This window comes from Jaculus jaculus, chromosome 2, assembly GCF_020740685.1.
Source record: "Jaculus jaculus isolate mJacJac1 chromosome 2, mJacJac1.mat.Y.cur, whole genome shotgun sequence".
NCBI lineage: Eukaryota > Metazoa > Chordata > Mammalia > Rodentia > Dipodidae > Jaculus > Jaculus jaculus.
This window is the reverse complement of record NC_059103.1, coordinates 110,126,891-110,153,836: the sequence shown is the minus strand read 5'-3', so window position 1 is coordinate 110,153,836 and position 26,946 is coordinate 110,126,891. Positions and strand designations below refer to the sequence as shown.

The 26,946-nt window shown below is 37.8% G+C and overlaps 1 protein-coding gene across 9 annotated transcripts in view; it reads left to right on the top strand.

The window, feature by feature from the left end:
• Positions 1–26,946, top strand: part of Pdlim5 (PDZ and LIM domain 5) — a 194,403-nt gene that overhangs the window by 136,565 nt on the left and 30,892 nt on the right. For 8 of the 9 annotated variants that reach the window (XM_045142934.1, XM_045142932.1, XM_045142933.1 and 5 more), the window contains one exon: positions 7,575–7,759. In XM_045142934.1, the coding sequence (XP_044998869.1) occupies positions 7,575–7,759 (185 nt within the window). Of the gene's footprint in view, positions 1–1,528; positions 1,673–2,828; positions 2,961–7,574; positions 7,760–26,946 lie in introns of all 9 variants that reach the window. The other variant, XM_045142939.1, reaches the window with a different exon arrangement.

The window sequence follows — 26,946 nt, the reverse complement described above, 5'->3', positions numbered from 1 at the left end:
ATCTTTTTTTCTCTCCAGCCCTCCCCCCTTTTTTTCTAATCATTCACAGAAGTTGTTAAAGCATAGACAGTTCAATTTAATGGATATATGTGTATAAATTTTACATTAAGTTGACAATTCTGCAGAATGCTCTTTTGAAACTGGCTTGCTACTATTTCTTTCATTTTCTTTCCGATGTTTTACAAAGTTATATCACATGGAGGTGAGAGCTTATCAAATTCTTCCAAAAGGAGAGAAGGCTTAGATCCACCTCACAGTTTCAGATAATGAATCTCTTGCTAACCTGTGTTGACTTTGGTACTAACTTGGTGGAGGTGACACCTATCACAACTTCTAAACAAAGTGGCTCTAGTATAGCGATGTTGTTATTAATAACTTAACATTCATGAAGGAGGATGAGATTCAAATTTAACAAAATGTACTTTAGACTTTTCACTTAATAAAAATTCTCAACAGTTTGATAACTGGTTTTGAAGCCATTGCATTCTTAATAATAGAATGTAAATTCCTACCCAGGTATTTAACCTTTTCTAGTAAACCAAGGGAAGTAATTATTTTTAGGTACTAATGGTTCTGAATATGAATTCTTTTCCTTTCATTTAAAAGTATTTACTGAGTATAGAAAGTGCTATTTTTGCCCTATTTACTATTATTACTGCTTGTTTTTGCAAAGACTTGTCCTTCCCAAGCAGCATAGCTCTCATCATCTCTTCATTATGATGCAGTGTGTTGCAGCTTCTGAACACGCAAGCAGTTGTACTTACTTTGGAAATACACCTCATTAAAATGCCATGTCATTAGTGTATGTCCTTTCTAAGTTATTTTCAGTATGGGGACTTATTGGGAAAATCCACTAAACTTTTGCTTTCTGCTTGTAGAAATTCAGCTTTTATTTTCAGAGTTATTCCCACTTACTTTTTGGGAAATCAGTGTCCAATTATGTGGTACATGATTTTTCTATAAATAGGGCTAGAGGTAGTTGGCTTAAAGGTTTCAGAGATCAATTTTAGGGTTGAGGGAATGGCTTAGCAGGTAACAGTGCTTGCTGTGTAAGCCTGATTCACTCAGCACTCAATAGCCCAGCACACAGAGAATAATTTGTGTATGGCTATGCCTGTCTGTAATAATCCCAGTCCTATGGGAAGAAATGGCAGAAGAATTTCTGGGACTCACTGACCAGCCAGTCTGACCAACAGTAGCTCCAGGTTCAGTAAGAAAATCCATCTCAAGGGATCAAGCAGAAGAGCATTAGAGGCCTCTAATGATTGCCCCGGCCTCCAAAACACAGGGCATGTGTATACACCACATATACATACCATACACACATACACATGCCACGAATCAGATTGCTGTAGGGTTATAAATGACTTCTCAGACATAATAGTTGACCTGCACTACTGTTGTACCTCTAACTGGCACACTTTTATGTCTAGTGTTAATGTAGAATTTTTGCTGTCTTATATATTTATTATTCTACCTTTCCTTACTTTTCTTTTGTTTTCCTCTTTTTTCTTTCCCTACTTATCAGTGTAAGCAGCTCCACAAGAAATGTGAAAGGTTCTTTGGAAACTTTTCGAAACTTTTATGCCTTCTCTTCTCCTGCTAGATACAATGCTGCAGTTGTGAGCAATGCGGCTGCTACTGTGAATGCCATCCTTGCTGCAAAGACCAGGTAGAACTACATGTGTGGTGTCTCTCTGCTGAGAACCAGTGTTCTCCACTTTCTCATAGGTCACTCAAAGGAAACAAGCTCATCAAACAACTCTGCTGCAAGCTCTTCCTTGTACAGGGGATATTTTATCTAGTCTGTGGGTAAATCCTATGAGATATGATACTGGTCTTTAAAAATCACCTCGTTATCTCTCTTCATTGCTACCATTTATGTGTAATACTTCCACCCATTATTTTTTGTGTGTACTTGTGCGTGTGCACTGAGGTCACAGATGAGCCTTGGTGTTGTTCAGCAGGGGTGCCATCCATCCTTTTTGGGTAGGTAGAGTTGCTCATTAGCCTGGAGTTTGCCAATTAGGCTAAACTAGCTGGGCAATGAGCTGTTTCTGCCTCTGTTGCACTGGGATTGTAAGCACATGTCACCATGCCTGCATTTTTTTCTTACATGTTAAAAATATTTTATTTTATTGTATTGTGTTTTATTGTTTGCAAGCAGAGAGATAGAGAATGGGAGCACCAGGGGCTCTGGCCACTGCAAATGAACTTCAGATGCATGTGCCACTTTGTGTATCTGGCTTTATGAGGGTGTTGGGGAATTGAACTGAGGTCGTTAGATTTTGTAGCAAGTGCCTTCACCATTGAGCAATCCCTCCAGCCCTCTTACATGGGTTTGAGGCTCAGACTCAGGTCCTCATGCTTGCAAGGCAAGCACTTGACTAACTGAGCTCTCTCTCCAGCTGCTGTGCCTATTGACTTTAGAGTTTTTACAACTTTCAGCTTTTACATGTGAAGCATAATCAAGCATAAACTAAGTGTCCATCAATGCTACCTTATACAACCTTTAGAGGGTCAACTAAAGTCTTAACTGCTCTCTGCAATCCCTTTTCCTCATTCTCAGTTTTTATATAATTTCTATAACTTTTATGAAAAGATGCTTTTTAAGAAATTGCTTTATGTGATTTTGGTGAAAATTTAATGAATATTACATTCATGGGTAATGTCATTCATCTATGCCCTCTATTCATCATCTCTCTCATTGCTTAACACTTCCTCTTCTCACCCTGAAAGGAAATACTTCAAATCACAGACCTTAAAACCCATTTTCTGTTGTTGGCTCTGTAACTTCTTACTTAAAACTCTTTCTAAATGCTTGCCAGGCTTTCCAGTCCTCAAACCTGCCACTCCCTCCTGGATGTACTTTGTATCAGTCCTGTTTCCAAGCCTCTAGCTTTTTCCTGTCTCCAGTCCTCCAGCAAGACAACTGGCTCCATTGATGTTAGAAAAAACAGGTACTATGGGGTAGATATGGTATGTGATGATTCACTTCCTTTTAAGACTTACGACCATATTAACAGACTGGATGAGAAAGTCCTAGACCTCACTTGAACCTAGTTTTCAATTAACTATAATGTCAGTACAATGCTATTGCACAAGCTTGTGGTTTTGTGTGATTGTAACTCTCCTTTTGGTCCTTTTATTTTTTTCTTGGTACACTTGATGTTTGATATGGTATTATGTGTAATTATGCCAATATTTAATTTTTTATCACCTAATTATAGCTATATTATAATAGTCAAATGATTAGTAAGTTTGCTTTTTGAAACAGTAAAAAATAACATAATAATTGATTTTGGTTGACTATTACAGTGCTTATACATGGATTATTTGCTTGAAAAGTGACTCAAGTTTCACTATTTCTGGGAAATGCTTGTGTTTATGTTGCTGTGAAAAAAAATGAGATAAGCAATTTATGAGGAGTTGGTTTGTTCTGGCTTAAGGTGTCAGTCCATGGTCGGAAGGCTTGATTGCTTGTGGGTCTGTGGTGAGGCAGCTCATGGGGAGGAAAACCACCATGGTAGAGCAAAGCTGCTCACTTCATGGAGACAGAAAGGCTTTGTTCTCATAGCTCCATCAACGGTATATCCTTATGACATACGTTCCTCCCATTACGTTCTGCCTCTTAAAGCCTCCAACACCTCCCACTAGCGTCACAGGCTTTAACACACAGGCCTTGGAGAGACATTCCAGATCCAAACTGTAGCAGTGCTAAAATATCAAAATTAGTATTTCTTCTGAACTTAATGACTAGACCAAAAGTTATTAGGCATAGTTTAAAAATAAGAATATCCCTTTTACTAAAGATATAATCACAGTGAGGTAATGCTATAAAATAATTTTTAACAACATAAAATCAGTGATGGAGTATACAATTATGATTATAATTATATTACTATAACAACCTGATATAATTAGATCATTTGTTAGATACTTGTTATATACAGTGTTACAGTGGTTTCCAATATACTGAATTACAATTCTGGATAACTTTAGGTGAGGTGTTTAACTCGAGGTAGGTGCAGTAGATCATACTCGTCTTATGTTTGTAAAATTGGGTTAATGAGCAGATACCTTTGTCTAAAGTGAGTCTGTTCTGAGACAGAGTGCTAACTCATGTGAGTCTACTTTGTGTGCATGAGTATTGTTGGACCAGCTTATAGAACTTGATAGAGTACTGTGTACATCTTGCCTACAATGCCACATGTCTTCATGCACATATAGACATGTACTTGCAGTTATGGACTGATGGGACGTATATGGGGACACAGTTCTAGAGCTCTGTCAATAGCCAGTGCTTTTAAAAAATATTTTTAATTTTGAGAAGAGAGAATTAGAGGGACAGACAGAGACAATACATATGCTAGGTCCTCCAGCCACTGCAAATGAACTCCAGATGCATGTACCACTTTGTGCATCTGACTTTATATGGGCACAGGTGAATCAAAATGATTTGTTAGGCTTTGCAGGCAAGTGCCTTAACTGCTGAACCACCTCTCTAGACTACCCCCCACCCTTTTAAACAGAAAATACAGACAAAATATATTTTTGGGAAATGGTTCTTGCCAAGATAGGCTAGTTGACATTCTGGAGTGTAGGAATGTGGGTTTGAGAAGAGCCTTGCTAACTTAGAGAGAAGGTTACCCCCAGAAACAGATCAGATTGTGACACATGTTTTTTCTCTGAATTTTGCTTTTGTAAGATGCTAACCTTTATTGAGAATGGCTCAGTAGCATACTGTTGGACTAATAATCATGAGACAGTGGGTCCTATTGCCATCACTTCAAATAGATAAATAAATAATAAATAAAATTTAACATATAATACCAAACTTGTTTATTTCCATTATAGTATATTAAGTGTTTTATGTTATGGTATAAAAGCTCTTAAGGAATTTTGCTTAAGAAAATGCAATTTTTTTTACAAGTATAGTTTTTTTGGAAGTTTATCCATGATCTTCCTGCACCCCATATATTCAGGTCAATTTTATAGATTTCTGTTGGAACTCAAATAAAATATTGCTAATAATTTAATGCTCTTCCATGAATGTTCTTTGTTTTAGTATGTATATGCTAGTGTATCATTTTCCTGGCAAGACTTTAGCTAAAAGGAAAAGTTTAGCTTAAATACTGATAATAAAATCCATGGTATACTTTGAGGTTTTTCTCTATTTAAACGTGTAATTAGAGTAAAAGTTAACCCCAGTTACTATCCAGTGTTTTACCTTTGAAGATAGACTTAAAATTCCAAGTGTTCCTCATCTCTCCCTATACTTTATCAGTACTAGCAGTTAAGCAGATACAGATAAAGAATGTGAAAATCTAGACCAATCAGGTTCTGACACTAAAGTTGTTTGATTCCTTTTTCTTCCTTATTAGCACAGTTTTAGAAAACACCCTTTGTTCTATTACTGTATTTTTGTGTGCTTTTAATTTTTGAAGACTGAAACAAAATGATTTACTTAAAGTAGCCAAGAGTTTATCATTCCATTTTAGTCCTTATTGGGCAGACTGATAAAAAAGGGCATAATGTGATACTCTGCCTTAACTGCTAAGTCCTATCTCCAGCCCCCTTTTTTTTTTTGTATTTTAAGCTCACATTTTGAGTTTTAAGTAATTATACTTAATTATCTTATTCAAACTGCATGGAACTCTTGACCAGCAAAGTATTGTCCTCATGTAAAGTTTAAGTAACAAGGCTTATAGAACTCAGGAGTGTGCCTATCACAAAGCTTTATAAAGCGTCCATTTTTCCATGCCTTAACGTTTGAGTTGTTGCCATTGTTGCTTTCATGTTGACTTCAGTGTGTCTTCATCATTCCGATTAAACAAGTATGTTTTTAGTTTTTATTTATGAGATTATTAAAATGCTTAAAAATTTCCCTGGAAGGGGGCTGAAGAGGTGGCTCAGCATTAACTGCACCTCCTGTGCAAGAATGAGGGTCTTAGGGGTCATGAGACTTCCAGAATTCGAATTTCCAGATCCTGTGTAATGAGCAGGACATCACCAAGTGTGCTAGTAGCCCAGTCTCACAGGGGAACAGAGAAATGAAAATCATCACAGCCCCCAAGCTCCTGAATTAGTAAAGACTCTAGCTCACAACAGGACCAGGTTTGGAAGAGAGTGGGGTGGGATACCCATTTGCTCAGGCCACCATAGGCCTGTACCCTTTACAGCAGACGAGAGTAGAGGGTCCCACAGTACAGCACACACACTAAAAAACAAACTTCATTGGATTCTGTGTTCTAACTTCCAGCGTGTCTTAACTTCTTATTGCAGTGTTAAAAAAGAGTAAAAGATGTTGGCTTTGTTATACTTGAATTTGAGAAGATAGGAATAAGAAAGTTAAAGCACCTCCTGTGTGGTTCCTCAAGTTGTTTAGTTTCAGGCACTCTGGGACTACTCCCAGAGTATCTCGTTAGAAGGACCTACAGAACTCAGCATTTAATTGTATGCATGACTCAGTTTACTTCAGTAAAAGAATATGTAGCAAAACAAATGAAAAAAGTCTGTGGAGCAAGCCTGGCAAAAATGAGGCACATGTTTCTAAGAGTGTCCTTTCCCTGAGGACTCACATGGACAAGTTTAATTCCTCCACTAAGGAGTTGGGACAGACCCAAAGTTTTTATTAGCGGCTTATTACATAAGTTTGCATCCACTTTGTATCAACATTTCAGACTCTCAGAATAAAATCAGGTGTTCAATATAAATCAGTGTTGTGTGTGTGTGTGTGCATGCATACATGCACGCTGTATGATTCAAAGTGAAGCCAGCACGTGAGGACATGGTTAAGAGTGGTTGATAGAAGATAATGGTAAACTAGGCTCCTTTAACCCTGGTATTATGAACTCAGAATACTAGGCATTCAATTAGGCAAGAAACATCCTTTGTGCTAACATCTGGGATGTGGTAGATGTTTAAATACTACTGAGTGAGTGACTATAAAAGTAGAAACATTAACCACCATTAGGGAAACCATTCATAAGATGTCAGAAGAATGTGCAGACGAGAAATCTTGGCACCATTTCATGAAGATAATCAAGGGTACTCCAGTAACTCCTGATGCTTCTGCAATGTTGAAAGAGGAATAGTAAGGGGCCATTAAATCCTCGTCTACAGGATGGGGCCAGTGTCTCAAGGCAGGTCAAATGAAAAGAAATTGCAAAGTATACAGCAAATACTACCTGGTTTTCTCCTTCTCAAATAGACGAAATCTTTCCTTCCCTCAGTTATGACTTCATAGTTCCTTTTCTCTTTCAATCAGCCCACAGAGCAACAGGTTTTATTATAAATTTTCATAATGCTTTCTTTGTATGGTGTTTTGAATGGACCTTCTTCCCTATTCCTGCCCCCTGTCTCCTTGCTCTTACTTCTGCCTCCAGTATTCCCATTTCCACTTTTATGTCCCGGGTCCTGTTAACCTTCCTCACCCCTTTCCAGAGTTTTCTTTTAAAATAATATCCACTGTCTTTTTGTGTAAAGACATTGGTAGATTTGAAAAAGGAAGAAATGCTGCTAAGCTGGATCTTTGCCTCCTCACCGGCTGTGTTTCCCAATTTTCCTTGCAGTAGCACTCAGGAGCCTACTCAGCAGCTTGCCTCAGGAGCTTCACCCCGGAGCGGCCCCGAGAGCGTGGAAAGCCCAGGCTCGGGTAGACCAGGTGCGGCTGGCCTGAGAACTGCTGCTGCTTTCAAACCTGTAGGATCCGCCAGTGCTGTCAAGTCATCAAGCTGGCAACGGCCAGACCAAGCAGGTATTCCAAGAAGGTCACTCACCCTTGGCTATCCATAAATGAGTGTACTTAGGAAAATATGTTCTATGGTGTAAGCTAGAATTTAATAGTGAAACCCGTTCTCAGCCATCTAAGATTTAGAGAGAACTATAAAGAACAGTGATGGTTGCTTTGCTCTTTAAAGTATCTCACCAGTATTCCCTGTGTCTTAAACAGATGCCCTTTGCTTTTCATAATTGTAGAATTGGTAGTTTCCTTGTTTCCTTGTGTTCTGTAAGTTTGAACTCTTAGTTATAACAAACTACATTGTTAGAAGGTTATCCTTGGAAATAGGAGAGTTTTTGTGGCTGTTGTGTATCCAGACCAGCAATTGTCACCCAACAATAATGGTAAAGGGGATATTTTAATTCTTGTTCTCTAAAGAATTGCAAAGCAGAAAGGGAAAGAAGGGCATAGTACTAGAAAGAGAATATTTAAAAATTTTATGCGCTGGGTGTGGTGGTGCACTCCTTTAATCCCAGCAAGGCAGAGGTGGGAGGATCATGGTGAGTTCGAGGCCACCCTGAGACTACATAGTAAATTTCAGGTCATCCTGGGCTAGAATGAAACCCTACCTTAAAAAAAAAAAAGCTTTATGCAACATCCCAGGCTCAGTCTAGAAACCTCAATCTTCATTTACTTCTGTAGATAACGTCTTCACATAGGTATCCAACCTCTTTAGTTCTCAGTTTGCTGATGTACATGATGAAGAGGTCTAAATCATTTGCTATTTCTCCAACATAAAGTTTCTCATTAGTTGACTAAAGCAGGCATTAAAAGGAGGATGTTGCTATACTAAAATGTTGCCATTCCCAAATTCAGCTGTATCCTTTTACTCATTTTTTAAAGTTGTTTTTCATTGATTTGCATGCATGTGTGCGTGTGTGTCTGGATATACCAGGGTCTTTTTTTTTTTTTTTAGTTCTATTAGTTTTATTGCAAATGACATCTAACCAATTACTATAACTACACAGAAGATCCATATTCATGGGAATCTTAGTTTATTTGCACATTTCATCCCCCTTATCATAGCATCACTGAATCTTTAGTTTTCTTATTCATTTTCCCAAAGTTCATCATAAGTGATACATCTTATGAGAAAGTGACTGTTCTTATTCAAATACTCGTTTCTAATTTCCTATTACAATCCCAATTATTCTGAACAATAATTGATCTTTTCTTTATAGGTTCTTATTTTGTGCTGTTAACTTTGAGGCAATAGGGTCTTTTGCCACTGCAAATAAGCATTAGGTACATGTGCCACGTATTGTGTCTGACTTGGCGTGAGTGCCTGGGAATTGAACCTGGGCTAGCAGACTTTGCAAGAGTCATTTCTCCAGCACCTCTTTTCACTGTTTACCCTTTTCCTGGATGGTCTGTCATCTAGGTCCATTTTACTACCTGGCAGTTGATAACTGTGGCCTCTATATTCTCAACCCATTGATGAATTCCGGTGTATATTGGTGTTACTTCAAATACAGCATGTCTGACAGTGAGATTTCCTGTCTGTGTGAATAGCACCAGTGTTCCCAGTCACTAACAGTAGGACCTAAATTTTATACTGTACCCCTAATGTTTTCATAGTAACTAAGATAAATAGTTTCTTCTTAGTATCTCTCAAACTTTTACTCATTATCATAGTCATTTGCCTGGGTCCAGGCCCTCACCATGTGTCATTATTTGTGCATGTTATTTCATAGTGTGTATAGTTTACATGGTTTTGTCCCTCAGTGTCTGTGGAAGATTGACTCTACACCTTATCTACAGATCCTCAACTCCATGATTTAAAATGGCACAATATTTTCACATTTTCCTATAGACTTTAAATTGTCTCTTGAATACTTATATTACTTTAATATAATGGGATATGTATATAATTGTACTAGATTTTTAAGTGGTATGTCTAAAAAAGAAGTTTTTAGGGCTGGAGAGATGGCTTAGTGGTTAAGTGCTTGCCTGTGAAGCCTAAGGACCCCTGTTCGAAGCTTGATTCTCCAGGACCCACATTAGCCAGATGCACAAGGGGGCGCACGCATCTGGAGTTCGTTTGTAGTGGCTGGAAGCCCTGGTACACCCATTCTCTCTCTCTCTATCTATCTGCCTTTCTCTATTTCTCTCTCTCTCTCTCAAATAAATAAATAAAAATGAACAAAAATAATTTTAAAGAAGTTCTTAGATAACCAGTATGCACACGAATGTTTTTTTTTTTTTCCTTTTCCTCTTTTTATGGAAGGTTGTTGAAGCAGGGCTTCCTTGTATAGCTCAGGCTGACCTAGAAGTCACTCTGCGCCTCATATTGGTCTCAAACTCATAGCAATCTTCCTACTTCAGCTCCCAAGGGTTGGGATTAAAGGCATGCTCCATCACATCTGGCTACACAGGTGTGTGTGTGAGTACATGTGCACGCCATTGTAGATGATCGAGACTGCTCTACTTTTCAAAACTTGAAATGATGGGAATAGTATTATTAGCTTCTGAAATTTCTAGATTACTGATTCAGCAAGGCTTATTCTGTTAGGGGAAAATTATGAAAAAATCTTATCAATTTTGAATTATTTCCATTTACTTAGTGCCCTTGCATGATAATGGAGATTTGATGTAATTATTTGGCATGTGCAGTTAATATTAACTGTGTCTTTGGTATGGTAATTGGAAAGTAACAGGAGCATGTTGACAAGATCAAAAGGAAAATTCCAAATTTCTGAGGTATAAGTATCTAGTAGAGTGAGATTATAGGTAATAAATATAAAGGCAATACTAGTATCTCCTCAGGTTTTTTGTTTTTGTTTGTTTAAGAAATTGAATTTGAAGTCCAGGAGAATACAGTACAACAAAATTGCCACAAGAGGGCGACAGAATCTTTTCTTCTTTGAGTCTACCAAATATGAATAATTAAACAGACCAACCAGTCAGTTCATATGCTTAAGACTTAAAATATGGTTCTTTTTAGAAATTATAGAGATCAGTCTGAGAAAAAAATTACAGGCTCTAAACATGTATTGAAGAATATTGTGAAAAATATTCTCTGACAAAAATATTTTCCTGTTGTGAAATTATAATGAAATAATATAATCTTTAGCTCAAATTACAGAATATTTTTGGTATGCTGCTGTTATTTTGTTCTCAGTTCTAAAAATAGGTATTTAATATGTTGCCTTGTTATATGAAAGTTAGTTATTCCATTTTTTGTAAATTTTTAAGATAAGTTATCAGCTTCACAAATTCTTTTGATCTGTAAAAGAAGAACATGAAACACAACACTTAAAGTCAACAGTCATATTTTTGATAGTTCCATGACATTTCCAGCATAACTTTAAAAGTTCTTGGAATTAGAGCGTGATAGCTATGTCCTGATGGGTTCTTAGGCATTTTTCTAATTCACCTTCTTTAAACATTAGTGCTAACCAAAGGATGGGAAAAAAAAAAAAGTGTATTGCCTTGTGTCTTTGTAATTATGTTTTTACAAATTGCATATAATGATACCTATAGAAACATTTACTTGAATCTAGAAAAGAACATAAAATGTAAGGGTTACTTGTTGTTTATTTGTCAGAATCAAGGATTTGTACTTTTAAAAAAACCTATTTAAATCCACATTTGGAGTTTTACGTTCCATGCTGGGCATCAAACCCAGGGCTTTGCACATGCTTAGATGTGTGCTGTGCCATGGAGAAACATCCTCAGCTCAGATATTTGTATTTTTATTAAGTTTTATTCATGAAACTTCCATATTGTATTATAATTAATGAGTGGCTAATAAGAATTTGCAAACCTTTGTGAATTTAGTGGTGAAGTTTAAAGAATCTTACCATGTTTCTGGAGGTGACCTAATTTACTAAGCAATGCCTTTCCTAGATTCTGTGTAACTTAGTTACCAGATGAGGTAAACTTGAATGACTAGATGTAAATATGCGAAAATAATAAATTGCTATCATATCCAATATATTCAAGCGTCTTTAGTAAACCCAGTCTTAGTCATAAAGAGACATTTTATGTTGGAATTAGTTTCCCCAAAATGAAAATGATAAATTTTCTGGATTATAAGCAGTGTCTTATGATATCAGGCCCCATCATTCATTGAACTCAGTTTTCTGATGGTAATTTTACAAGTTCATGCTATTTTTGTTCATATTTGTGTGTGTGTGTGTATAATATATAATGTATATATATATAAATGACATTTTATACATATTTTTGCATTTAGTCATTTATGTTTATGGAATCTGGTAACCCTGACAGTCTAGGAACAGTATTGCATAGTAAATAGAGACAGCAAATAAAGTCAGCTTTGACAACAAACTGCCCCTTTTAGTTTAAGAATGTTTCCTATCCATTCAATACAGAAAACCTTCTGTGAACTCTTTAAAAACCTCCTAGTAGCGTCTTTGTGAAGTGGGTTTTTTTTTTTGTTTTTGAGCCTTCCGGTTAGCTACTTATTACTTCTCTGTGGTCCTAAAAAACATTGGTCTATGTCATAGCATTCATCAAAATTTTCATTTTAATTGCTTATGTTTTTTTAAATATTTTATTTTTATTATTTGACAGAGGGGGGGGGGAGAGAGAATGGGCGCGCCAGGGCCTCTAGCCACTGCAAACGAACTCCAGACGCAGGCACCCCCTTATACATCTGGCTAATGTGGTCCTGGGTCCTTTGGATTTGTAGGCAAACACCTTAACCACTAAGCCATCTCTCAAGCCCTGTGTTTGTGTTTTTGACCACTGTTTTCATACCTTTTGAAGGGCAGGAGCCAGGTTTTACTAACTTGCACTAAGAGCACCAGCACAGTACCTGGCATTTCCTGGGCACATGCCAGTCAGGGAGAGAGGAAACACATGCATCAGTTTGTCTTGCTTTGGGGCACTTCCTGTATTTTAAGGGATGCAACATTGTTCTGTCAGGACATTGCTGTTCTTCCTACCAGACTTAAACTTCCATAAACATTCCCTGTATAAAACTGAAGCACTGTCTAACAAAGGCAACTGTTTAAAAATACCAAATTGTGGACCATCTTGGCTCCGGAGGGTCCCTATGGAGGGGGGAGGTCAGGGAGAAGGCTAACCAGGATACCAACTTGACTGTATTCACTGAGTAAAAAACTAATAAAAAAATAATTTAAAATACCAAATTGCTTAAGGAAAAGGTGATGTTAATCTCCTGAAGCCTTAAATTCTCCTAAGAGTTAAAGGTTGTGTATGTAAGCAGTGCTGTAATTAGTGCAGTATTATCTGTATCTAGTAATTTACAAACTCCAGTTCTGGAGCTAGTTCCTTGCTATGTGGCCTAGGCTGGCCTTAAATTCATTGATCTCCTGCCTCAGTCTCTCAGGTTTGGCGATTACAGGCATGAGCCTTGAACATAGCTTTTCCTCCACATTCTTTTACTTTTTTATTTTTTACTAGTTATGTACACAGTGTGTATACAACCATGTTGGTACCATCATTAGCCTCCTCCCTGTCTTCCCACTTCCACAGGGACCCTCATCATTGGGGAATGTGGGTCATGCATTGTGGGTGTAGCTATCATTTTTGGGTAAGAGGCAATGTCTCTGTGCATAATGTCCCAACATGTGGCTCTAACAATCTTTCCGTCCCCTCTTCCACAAATTTCCCTGAGTCATGTTGGGTTTGTTCTTAAGTTGCCATTCTATTCCGTGAATCAGCTGAGATTAAATGTCTGCCTGTACTAGTTATGAGGTTTTTTCTTTACCTCGTCATAACATAAAAAAGACATGTTAATTTGCAGAAAAGGCAAGGGCTCTTAATTGAAAATAATGTGAAAACATAAAACAGTTCTTTTTAGAATGTAAGTTGTATTTTAGACACTTACAGAGCAAGTAAGGTGTAAATATGTGTGATTAGTTGGAAATCTTTTAGGGACACTGCATATTTGGGAGAGCAGATGGAAAAGGGTAAAAGGCAAACTTTGACTAAATCAATACTTAGTTGAGGGCTAGGGAGATGATTCAGTCAGTAAAGCATGAGGACCTGAGATCCATCCCCAGAACCCACAGAAGAGTGCCAGGTATGGTGACACGTGTTTTTCATATGAGCCCTGGGGAGGCAGGGAGAAAGCTCCCTGACTTGCCATTCTAGCCTAGTCAGCAAACTCTTGGCCAGTGAGAGACCCTGTTAAAGTGTTAAAGTGGTCAGCATTCTTGAGGAACATCACCTGATGTTTCCCTCTTGCTTCTGCACACATATCTGCATATACCTGAGTATCAAGAGACAAAGAAAGATGTTGACACTTAGTTAACTATAGCTCCTTTTATACCGTCTTGAGGAAATTTTCATCATCTCCACTTTGGAAACCTAGAAAGGAAAAAGTAAAATTGTGGTTATCATTCATTAGCAGTAAGAACTGTTTTTATGGTATTTTCAATTTTAAAAGTTGTTTTTCTTCATGGTACACTTGATATATGTTGTTGCCATTAAAACAAGCATCATGTGAGTAATAAGATGGAAGCCCTGAGACAGGGCAAAGCAATTGTCCAGACTTCTGTACTGAAATGAACCCAGTCATTTTGACCCTGGGATGTGCATTTTGTGTCACAAGATAAAATCAGTAAATATATTTAAGGAGGATTAGATCTTGTGAACATGGAACAAGAAGGGTTCTTGTCTAGGGTAATTACAATAAATTAGATGCCTGCCAGTGGCTAAGATCTGCTAAGGTAACACTTTCTTGGTTTTTTTTTTTAATTTATTTATTTGAGAATGACTGAGGGGAGGGGGAGAGAGAAAGACGCAGATAGGGAGAGAGAGAAAGAGAGAGAATGGGCGTGCCAGGGCCTCCAGCCACTGCAAACGAACTCCAGATGCGTGCGCCCCCTTGTGCATCTGACTAACGTGGGTCCTGGGGAATCGAGCCTCGAACCGGGGTCCTTAGGCTTCACAGGCAAGTGCTTACCCGCTAAGCCATCTCTCCAGCCCAGGTAACACTTTCTTTGCAAATATACTTCATTTTTAAAATTCAGATCATTTAGCTCAGATTCTAGTTAATGCAACACTCTGTCATACCATGCCTCTAGTGGATGCTACATTTTAGTAATAAAATAAGGTTTGTTTTTAAATTTCACAATACACTGAGATTTGGAGAGTTCTGAGGGTTTTTTTTATTAAGACTCATATTTGTGAGATTTGATTGATCAAAGACTGAATGATGTGCATCTCAGTTATAAGTGGATATAAATTCTACCTTTTATTTGACGTCTAAAGGAGATAGGAGTGAGAAAGGAAATTACAGTTGCTACAACCATCCCAAATTTCATTGTAGGCTTTGTGCTACACTAATAAATCGAGATAACTAGATTTGCTTAGCTAAGATAGATAGATTTATTGGTCCCATTTAAAAGTTTTTGTATGAGTAAGTAAACGGCTACCAGTTGCACAAATTTCATCTCTTCTAATAATGTTTCATTGCCATCTGCTCCCTGCATCTTGACATCATTAAACAGTCTACTTGCCACAAAGACCTAAAGTGGAGCTGTCCACTGTCAAATTGGGGTGTGATACAGGAAGTATGCACTCTCTCCATACATCAAGTACAATTTGTTTAAAATTACGATTCTCAAATGGTGGGGGGAGTAACACCATTAACTGCCTGCTTTTTTCATTCTAAATGCTGGTTTATTTTTTTGTTTTGTTTTGTTTTGTTTTGTTTTAATTTTCACGTTGGAAGCTTTCCAATGTTGATGTTAAGTACATATCTGTGGAAGCTTTTCCTTCTTCACATTTCCCTTTTAACTTGGCATATTAACCCTTTTCTAAGAAGATACTTAGATTTGTTCATAAATACTTTTCATAAGGAATTCCTATACTATTAACTCATGCATATGTTTTAAATCAGGCTTTGGCAAAATAGGACTGCGTTAGCTGGTGCACCTGCCATCTATTTTTATGAATAAACTTTTATTGAAACACAACAATGCTCTTTGCTCTCTCCCTCCCTCTCTCTGTTTTTTTTTTTTTTTTTTTTTTTTCCTGAGGTAGGGTCTCACCCTAATTTAGGCTAACCTGGAGTTCACTATGTAGTCTCCTGGTGGCCTCAAACTCACAATGATCCTCCTACCTCTACCTCTCCAGTGCTGGGATTAAAGGCATGTGTCACTATGCCTGACTTCTTGCTCTTTTTTGTTTGTTTGTTTTTTGAGGTAGGGTCTCACTCTAGCTCAGGCTGACCTGGAATTCACTATGTAACCTCAGGGTGGCTTCGAATTTGTAGTGATCCTCCTACCTCTGCCTCCCAAGTGCTGGGATTAAAGGCATGCGCCGCCACTCCCGACTTCTCTCACTCTGTTTTTGAGGTGGTGTCTCAGTCTATCCTAGGCTGACATAGAACTCACTGTAGTTCCAGCTTGTCCTTGAGTTCACAGTGATCTTCCTACCTCTGTCTTCAGAGTGCTAGGGTTAAAGGCGTGTGCCACTACACCCAGGTCTTGTTCCTTTATATATCATTCATAGGCTACTTTCATGCCATGGTACAGACTTGACTGTTTGTAAAAGTCACAGTCTGAAATATCAATTTCATGGCTCTTTATAGAAAAACTTTGTTAACTCTAGAATCAAGCCGTATATATCAGACAATGTTATGGTTCATAGTTCTTCACAATAGAGGCAACTTGATGGTAAGCCCCTGTGCAGCAGTAAGCCTGAGATACACTGGTTGCAGGTTTGCTTATATGCAGCACTCTTAAAAAGAAAAACTGTTTGGACACAAATGCCTTATTTTTAGATAGATCTCTCGTACCTAGAATTCCTGGATAGAAACATTGTATCTATCCAACTATTGAGTAGCTGTTGGATACATAGATGCTTTGTTAACTATTTAAGTTTTTATGTCATAGTATTATAATAATTGACATTTATGGAGTTTCTTTAGCACATCTCATTTTATTGGCAACAAAGGTTGAACATAATATAGACTAGATACATTTTTCTTTTACAATTTTATTACATAACATTTATTATACAAAAGAATATATACTTGTTGTATATAGGAAATATGTATTTATTTTATAAAGGAAACCTTATCAGAGAATTGATCAGTAAGAAAACAGTTTTAAATGTCTCTGCACATGTAACTTTTCCAGAGCAAGAATGTGGGCTACTTGACCCAGCAAGAATAAGGTATAAACATTTCATTTATAATGCCACATTTTGAGCTACTTATTGCTATTTTCCAGATGAAAAAACTGAGATGGATAATAATGACTGTTCTAGTACCTCAGCTGGGATATCATAGAACCCTGGGCTCGTGTCTCTGAACATTATACCATTATGCTAGATACTTTATTTCTGCCTGCATTAAAACAATGAGTAGTGGAGTTTGTTTTTAGAAGGATATAAACTTCAAACTTAACTTTGGATAATGTGGTAAGCTTTCTTTGATTTTAGAGCTTTAATCAAAGATGCATCTATGAGAGGTAGTACTAATAGTAGAAACAAAAGGAGGATCTGCATTTTAAAATGGTCCCATAGCTTATGCTCATCATGAGGACACTTTGATATGGAGAATCCTACATCCTTCTCTGAATTTTTCTGAGTTTTCAAATGTCCCAATAGGTTATGCTCATCATTGAGACAATGTGTTGTTCAACATGGGAAACCCTCCATTCTTTCTTTCTGCATCAGTTTTTGTTGTTGTTTATTTTTACCTACTTGGTGGAAATTTACTTTTATGGGTATTTTGAGCCCTAGTACCTTCCTCCTCTATCTATGAGGTTAGTTTGTATTTTCATTTATAAAATGGATGAAAATTAGTGGGGAAAGATGGTTAAGCCAAATCCATTTTCTTCTTTATCCAAAAGTAATGCATGTCAGAATTTTGGATTTAGTGTAAGTATAAATTGGAATGTTTGTCCCTCCATGTTTTGTTATCCAAATATGAGCAGATGTGTGTGCATGTGTGTATTGTTTGTTAGGTCAGATGTGAGAGCATGTATGCCACTCTGTGCATGTGGAGGTCAGAGGCTAACCCTTCATGCTGGTCCTCACCTTCTACCTTATTTGTCGCCGGGGGGCAAGGGGTGGGACACTCTTTCTTGAGATAACTGGCTCATGAGCTTTCAGAATTCTCCTGTCTCTGTCTTCCATCTATCCATAGAACAGGCAGGATTACAGATGCTTGTGATTGCATCCAGCTTTTTAAAGTTTTTAAAATTATTATTATTTTGTTTTGCAAACACTGTCAGAGAAAGAGAGAGAATACAGGAATGAATGAATGAATATGGGCATGCCAGGACCTCTAGCCTGCTGCAAAGGAACTCCAGCCGCATATGCCACTCTGTGCATGTGGCTTTACGTGGGTACTGGAGAATCAAATCCAGATCATTATGCTTTGCAGGCAAGTGCCTTAACTACTGAACAATCTTTCCCACTTTTTTGTGGGTTATGGAAGTCTGAACGTGGGTACTCATACCTACGTGGCAATTGTTTTACCCACAGAGCCATCTCTCTAGACATTTTCCTGACTTTTTGGGACAGAGTCTCATGTTCCTTAACTTGATTTGGAACTCATGTAGCTGAGGATGGCCTGATCCCCCCGTCTCAGCCTCTTATGCTGACATCGATGGGGGCTACCATACCCAGCTACAAGTTAATACTCTTTTTTCTTTTTATATATTGAAAGTTTTAATATGTGGACATATTTATTGCAAGTTGATCATATTTCCAGTCAGTTATACTTCTATGTCCTTTCTTCCCCACCCCAGTTCTATTGAGGGCCCTCCTCTGTGGGGTTTTCAGTAACTATTGTGGGGTCATGAATGTATAGTCAGTCCATGGGTAAGGTGGTACTGCCTCAGAGTATACCTTCCTGCCCCATGGATTTTACATTCTTTTCCCCCTCTCTTCTGCCTGGAAAGTGTGTTTTCAGTTGCTTAACAAGTGCTTAGTTTTATTTTTTAAATCTTATCAGAATACTCTTTAAAAAATTATTTTCCTTTGTTTTTTATTTTGGTGTGTGTGTTTATGTACACACACGTGCTCATATGTGCAAGTGTGGCGTCTGCATGCTATGATGAATGTGTGGAGGTTAGAAAACAATTTGGGGTGCTAGTTTTTGCCTTCATCTTGTTTGAGGTAGTGTCTCCCATTTTTTACTGATGTGAATGCTAGGTTAGCTGACCTCAGAGCTCATTCATGATTTTCCTGTCTCCACCTCCCTGTCTGCCTAGGCTTCTGGGATTTCAGACACCAACTATGGTATCTGACTTTTGTATAGTTTCTGGGGATCCAAACTCAGGTGCTAATGCTTATGTGGCTTTATCCACTGAGCTCTTTTTTGCTTTCTTTGGCTTTCCACAGTTGAAGTGTAAGCTTCTCTACCATGGAGATTACCAAGGAAATCCTGTGTAAATTGCAGTTAATTAAAATATTCATTGACTGTAATCAATGATGGCAAAGTCAGATATGGTAACATCTCATATATTTATCTGTGTGATAATTGTGGTTTTCTTTTTTCCTTGTAACTGGGACCCAAAGGAAATTTTCTATGTAAGTGCACTAGGGAAAAAAAGTCAAGTCTGTGCCTATGGAATTTTGATATGTGATCTAAGAAATTCGAAAGAGAATGGTACCTAACCCAAGTTCCCATATTCACTTTAATTAAGACATTCTAGATCCAGCTTAATCTGGGTTCTTAATGTTGAAAGAATAGCTGCTAATGGAAGAATCAAATCTCATGAAGCTGTGGGGAGATTTGATACTTACCCTGGGGTGCACCTGTTCCAGTTCTTTATGGCATGCATACCAGCGTTCTCCACTGCTTAAGAGAAATGATAACCACTTAATCTATTCAATTTTGCTCTTAATTGTTGCGTTAAACAAGTCTTTGATTCCACTTAATCAAAATTAAACAAACCTTAGAAAGTCCTATAATCTTACATGTTGGCTTAGCTTTTTCCATTTCTGCTGGATATGATTTCGTGCCTGGATTATAAAAAGTAGATTTTTGTTTAAGCTCTCAACATAAGGAACTTGACAGACAATATGCACAGCCCCTTTTGGTCACCATCTGTTTGAGACGGTTGGGAAAGGGCAGAGAAGAAAGCACTCACTGTGCACAGTGATGTGGACGTGTGTTGCCATCACTGCTACTGTATTTAGTATGTGTAAAATTTCTACCATGCCTTTGAGAGCATATTCTGAGCTGTTGAGTTACAGTAATTTATCTCTCCCCACCCCAAGAGTGCCAGAATGTCACTTTGATGTGGCCCAGTTATTTATATGCATACAAGATTAACCCCAGTGTTCTAACACAAACACCCCTTGCAGCTGAGGCATTTGTGTTTCACACCATAAATTGACAGATGACTTCTGCCTTGCTGGGGCTACAGACACATTTTTTTTAATTTGGGGGGTTTTCATAGTCACTGATATTTTCAGTATCAGTCTTCTGATGATGAGAATAAAATACTACAGAATTTTACATGAATCAAAAACATTTTATGGTTATCCCTAGATTTTCTCATAATTTTCTTTGTGGCTTCTATTAATCATACACACAAAAGTACAAACATATATGCTCCTAAATGTTTTTCAAAACATGAGATATCCAGCCATGTAGTCATATGATTTTTCTTTTAACTGCTGAGCCATCTCCCTAGCATATTATTTATTTCAGTAACTTTGCATCTATTAATTCTATTGGCTTAAAGAATAGGCAGCAGATTTAGCAAAAAAGAAATACTGTAGAAAACAAGGTAACATTTCACAGAGTATATGAAATGCTTAATGTTAACAACATAAAGCCAAATGAAAATAATGATGCCTTTACAAGATACAAAATTAATAATGCTTTAATATAGTATTCCTAAATTAGCCAAATCGGCTCACTAAGGAAGTGAAAATACTAGGAATGATCGTCTTATTACTAGCCTTTCTGGACTGATAGGTTAGTACTTCTGGGTTTCGATCATCTTTGAGGATCACATTTGCCATCATGCTGTAATCACTGGCTTAAAATGAGGTACATTCCTGGTTTGTAATACATTGAGGAATGAATATATAGAAACATAGGCTTTGGTGTTAGGCATGGTTTGGGTTCCAGATTCTCCATTCTCTCCATTGGCATCTGTGATATCATCTTCGCATTTATATCTTACCTCTCTATGCCTAAGGTATTTATTTATCTTGTTTCCTTCCTACCTAAGGAGCTTTTCTCTTTTCTACTTTCATTGAGCAGTTTTTCTCACTTCTGTAACTCACATTTCATTAGTATGCTTGTGACTCTTGAATCATTCTTACAGCTTTGATATTTATGCTGAGCTCCAACATTTCCTACTCTGACTGCATTGAGATGAATGACAGACTTCTCTAACTTAAAAAAAAAAAGATTTTTCCCCATATGAAGGTAAAGACCATGCATGTTCTCATCTACTAGGCTCATGCATAGTTTTGTGTTTAGACATTAGTATATACCTGCTGAATGACATAATAATCGATATAGGTGAACTCAGTGTTTTTCCAACTCTTGGTACTAATCCTATATGTTAATTAGCTTTCTCTTACAAAATACCTAAGATAAACAATACTAAAAGAGTAAAATTATTTTGTTTATAGTTTTCACAGGTTCAGTCCATTGTCCTTCACCACATGGGAGTCTTGGGTGACATCACATCATGTCATGCATTTCTGCTAGTTCTGTCCTTGAAGGTGGTAGAGGTGGCCATGAGTCAGGGAATTTGAGTAGCTCATAGGGGCTAAGAAAGGCATGGGAATGTATTTCCCTAAAGCCTTCAGAAAGAAAAAATAGTTCTGCCAATACTTGATAGGCTGAGAATTTGTTAGAGTACTTACCTAGCACGCATGAAGCCCTGGCTTTGATCCTCAGCTCTGTTTAAACCAGGAATGGTAGCATATACCTGTAATCTCAGCACTGACAGGTAGAGCTAGGAAGATTAGGAATGCAGGGTCATTCTGAACTGCATAGTGAGCTTGAGGTCAGCTTAGACTAGAGACCTGTCTTAAGGCAGACAAAACAAAGAAAAAGGAAGGGAGAGTAGGAAGGAAAGGCTAAAGGTAAGAAAGGAGAAGAAAGGAAGGAAGGGAAGGAGGGAAGGAAGGGAGGGAGGGAGGGAGGGAAATGGACATCAGTCATTTGATGATATTAAAGAATATTTTGTGTGATAATTTTATGGTGATTTTTAATGTTGTTTTGATATGGATGAAATGATACATAATTGAGTTTGTTTCAAATAGCACAGAAATAACAGGAATAAGTGGGATACAGATGAAAATGTTCAGTTATGAAGTCATAATTTCAAACCTTGATTCTTTTTTAAAGTATGTTATTTATTTATTTGCAAGCAGAGAGAGATAGATGAGAGACAGAGAATGGGCCTGTCAGGGCCTCTGGCCACTACTAATGAACTCTAGAAACATGTGCCACTTTGTGCATCTGGCTTTATGTGGGTGCTGAGGAATCAAACTTGGGTTATCAGGATTTGCAAATATGCACCTTATCTGCTAGACCATCTCTCCAGCCTGAACCTTGATTCTTTTATTAAATGTTACTATTCTTTGAATAAGCATTGGTTCCTTAGCATCCTATAAAGATGATCTAGGGCTGGAGAGATGGCTTAGTGGTTAAGCGCTTGCCTGTGAAGCCTAAGGACCCCGGTTCGAGGCTCGGTTCCCCAGGTCCCACGTCAGCCAGATGCACAAGGGGGCGCACGCGTCTGGAGTTCGTTTGCAGAGGTTGGAAGCCCTGGCGCGCCCATTCTCTCTCTCTCCCTCTATCTGTCTTTCTCTCTGTGTCTGTCACTCTCAAATAAATAAATAAACAAAAAATATTTTAAAAAAAAAAAGATGATCTAGAATCATTGAGACCTTGAGATTTAAACATACTGTGTTGTGATCCATCATAGTTGCTAATAAATATTCAAACTGTACCATTTGCTTCTCGAAAAGTCTTTTTGATATAGCTCTAATGCTCTTTACCCTCTCCCTCCCTCCCTCCTTCTCTCCTTCCCCCCCCCCCCCCTTTTGGTTTTTCTAGGTAAGGTTTTGGCTCTAGCCCAGGCTGACCTAGACTGTGTAGTCTCAGGCAAACTCATGGCAATCCTCCTACCTCTGCCTTCCAAGTGCTAGGATTAAAGGCACATACCACCATGCCCAGTTTTCTGTTTACTAATTTGAACAGATACTCCAAACACTTCTTGGTCATTTTCTCCTAATTTTAGAATCTCAAATTTCTTGTAAGGGTTCTAGTTTCCTTTTTTCTTTCTTGAGAAATATGCCAGGAATCATTCCAGGTGCTAGAGACACGATGGTAACTAAAGTAGACAGTGTAACTGACCTCAAAGTATGGAGAAGCAGAAAATAATAATGAAAAAGAATATAAAATATATTAGATAGGAATGAGTGTCATGGAGAAAGACAGACCAGTTGAGTATAGAGACTGCTGGCTTAAGAAGAATACTTTTTTAATATAGAATAGTAGGCAAAGCAGTGTTGATAATATTGCCTTTGAGCAGAGACATGAGGGGAGAGAAGGAAGGAAGCCATGAGAATAGCTAGGGAAATAATTTCTATGCAAAGGGAATACAAAAGCTTTGAGTTAAAGCATGCTGGTCATTTGGAGGAAGGAGGCCCGTGTGTCTTACATAGTGGGAAAGGAGCAGCGTGCTAAGATATCATGTCCGAGGAATAAGAAGGATTTTATTCCTTAAGACTTGTATAGTGGTAGGTTAGAATAGAGCTAGTGGAAAATTGGAGGTCACCTTATCTTACTTCATTGTTTCCTACCTTTATGTTGCTGGCAAGAGTAGAAGCCAGGAGCTCCACAGGTAGTTACTGTTAATATTCAGGTAAGAGATCTAATGGCTTTGAATGAGGATGTGCTGTGGAGGTGGTGTGATTGTGATGCTCTTAGGTGTGTGTTTTCTGTGTTGTCATGCGCAGTTCCTCTTTCTACACCAAAGTTGCCCTTCTACTGAGGATTATGTTCCGTAATTCAAAAGCCCTACTGCTATTATGAGTAAGGTGCCTTGGAAAACACTAACTAGCAGCATCTTTTACCATTTGTTTCTTCTTTGAAATATGATCCCCAAGCCTCAGTTGATTTAGATTGTCCAGATAAAGTTTGACATCATGCAATATTTTGTCACTTACTGCAGTCAGTCATAAGAATATTTTACTGATCATTGAATAATTTTATTGATCCAAAGAAGATGTTTGCTTAATTTGATATTTACTCAAGTATAGTCTAGCCTGGTGCTTAATATGTGACTTTCACTACTACTTTAAATGCATCATTACAGAGTTAACAGTCATACAGGAACAGGAATAATGACCACAAGTATCAAATAACTTACTAACTTTTTCTTAATATAGTTAGAAAATATCTACAGAATTTACACATTGTACTGCTGGGAACTCTAAAATCTCATTGTTGTATATATTGCAAGCATTTTTTTTCTATTTTTTATTAATTAGTTTTGTACTCAGTGAATACAATCAATTCAGTACTATTGTTAGGCTCATCCATGTCCTGCCTCCTCCCCCGACCCCTCTTTTTGCGGTATATGGGTCATGCCTTCTGGAGTTAGCCCATACTTATGGGTAGGATAAATGTCTCTACATATCATGACCCAACATGTGGCTCTGGCATTCTTTCCGCCCTCTCTTCCACAAAATTTCCCTGAGCCATGTTGGGTTCATTTTTGGTCTGCTTCAGTGATGAGGTGTTGAGGGCCTCTGGGTCTCTGGAAATCTGATTTGGTAGGAGTTGATTTTTCTCTGTGTTGATCTCCTTCACCCTTGTGCTGGTACCCAGTTCACCAAGAAAACAGCACCCTTGCTTGTTTCGCCAATTGTTCATAGTTTCAGCTGGGGCCCTTTTGAGGTATGATGGGGTGGCTCTCTCCTTAGGATCTATGTCTATCTGAAAAAGAGAAGCAAATTCTCCAATGGAGAGTAAAGTTAGCACCCGAAAAATGAGATAACCCTTAGTTTTTTATAGAGAATTTAATTGGTGTAGGCCCTCTTGTAGCCCACAATTGATGGTAGCTTAATAATGGAGAGCAGGCTTATGTTGGATATGGTTCTGACTTGTTTCCCAGCTCCAGCTATGGGTCCCATGCCACTGAGGGGATCAGTTAGCCATATCAAGAGCAGTTGGTTTCACACTATGGCTGTGCGCCGCTATTGCACTTGTGTGAGCATCACAACAGGTTATTTGCTGCTAAGTAGGGTTAGACCATGAGTTGCTTGGACAGATATTGGTCATTTTCCCCCAGTTGCCCACGTAGCACTGTCTGGCACTAGATGTATCACAAGCATTTTTACTGAGTTTGGCTGTCTTTGAAGAGGATAATAAATAATTAGATAATCTCAGGTGCTGTATGTTATGAATATATTCATTATGTGTATAATATAACAATACTATATTTTTCTGTCTTTGATGCCTTCATATAGAATAGGACTGATTCAGTGTTCTTATTGTATGGTCTTACTTTAGAACTTAATTTTTTAAAATAAGCTTTTTATTACAAATAAATAAATAAATTGTCATAGTATATAATTTTTACAGTAGGCTCAACAAATTGGACACTGTGAATAGAAGACTAGTTTTCCTCTCACAAGGCCTCACCTTCTTATACATATCCCCAGGCCAAGCCAGGAAAGCAACACTTGACTGCTTAGAGATTGTCTGTTCCTGAGCTCAAGAGAAGTTCAGTGTGAAGAAATGAAACATCACTTTATTCATGTGGGACTTAACTGTGTCTTAAAATTGTTGGGGACCAGTAATTATCAGGGCCTCTATAGCTTTCTGTGTGAGCCAGTGTGTTATTTCACAGGGACACAGGTGTGAGAATTTCCCTCATATCCCCAAATGGTTAAATGGGGCTGTAACAGAAAGTAAGACTTTACTTCCAAAGAAAGGAATAGAAGTAGAGATTGTAGCCTTAGTTTTGTTCAAGATACAGTTAACATGTTTCCTGTTTATGGCTTCTCATATTAAGTTACTTCCTCATATACCTTCTCCCTGAGGTATGGGCCATATGGACTCCGTCTCATTCTACAATGAGTAGTAGAAAATTCATTTGTATATTCTTATTGATTAAAAATGTGAGCTGGGCGTGGTGGGACATGCTTTTAATCCCAGCACTTGGGAGGCAGAGATAGGAGGATTGCCTTGAGTTCTAGGCCACCTTGAAACTACAGACTGAATCCAGGTCAGCTTGAGCTAGATTGAGACCCTACCTCATTGGGGGGAGCCTCAGTGTCTCAGCATTTTAGGGCTTATGTATAGATAATGTAATAAAATAAAAGCATATGGTAGATGAAAGGATTTGATTCTCTTTGAAACCTGATTTTCAAATTTCCAATTGGTAACTACATTTTTAAATTTTTTTGTTTATTTTTATTTATTTATTTGAGAACGACAGACAGAGAAAGGGGCAGAGAGAGAGAGAGAGAATGGGGGTGCCAGGACCTCCAGTCACTGCATACAAACTCCAGATGTGTGCGCCCCCTTGTGCATCTGGCTAATGTGGGTCCTGGGAATCGAGCCTGGAACTGGGGTCCTTAGGCTTCACAGGCAAGGGTTTAACCGCTAAGCCATCTCTCCAACCCTACAATTTGTTTGAAAAGGTCTTTCTATATCATCTAAAAGAAAAATAGATGATTTTGAGCATTCTCTACTCTATTCTATTCAATATTCTATTGAACTGATTGTTTTTGTTTTGCTTTTTTCTCTATTCACAAGGCAGTTTTCTGCCCAGGTTTAGGAATGCCTTTTGTTGTGTGACCTTGGGCAGATTTTTTACCCTTACTTTTAGCTCAGATTTCATACAAAAATAGTCCTTATCATTCTGAATCAGTATTGTGGTAAGAATTTGAAATTAGTGTCTTCCAATAGTGATTGCCCAAATTAAATAGGCAATAAGTATAATTTATTATGATGGTTATGGTAGTGATGTGTAAGGAAGCATAGGAAATAAGTTTGTTAAGATAGCAGCAGCCAGCACTGTTTTACAAGCAGGAACATAATCAGTGCAATGCTTTTTGAAGAACATCTAACAGAATTGGTTGAAGGAAGAGCACAGCAGGGATAGTGGCAAGGTGACTTGTAATAGTCAAGTTAAGGAATCCAAAATCAGAACTCAAAGGACAAAGTTTTGAATAACAAAAGAAAGATCCACTTGAAAACATTTGCTGTGACA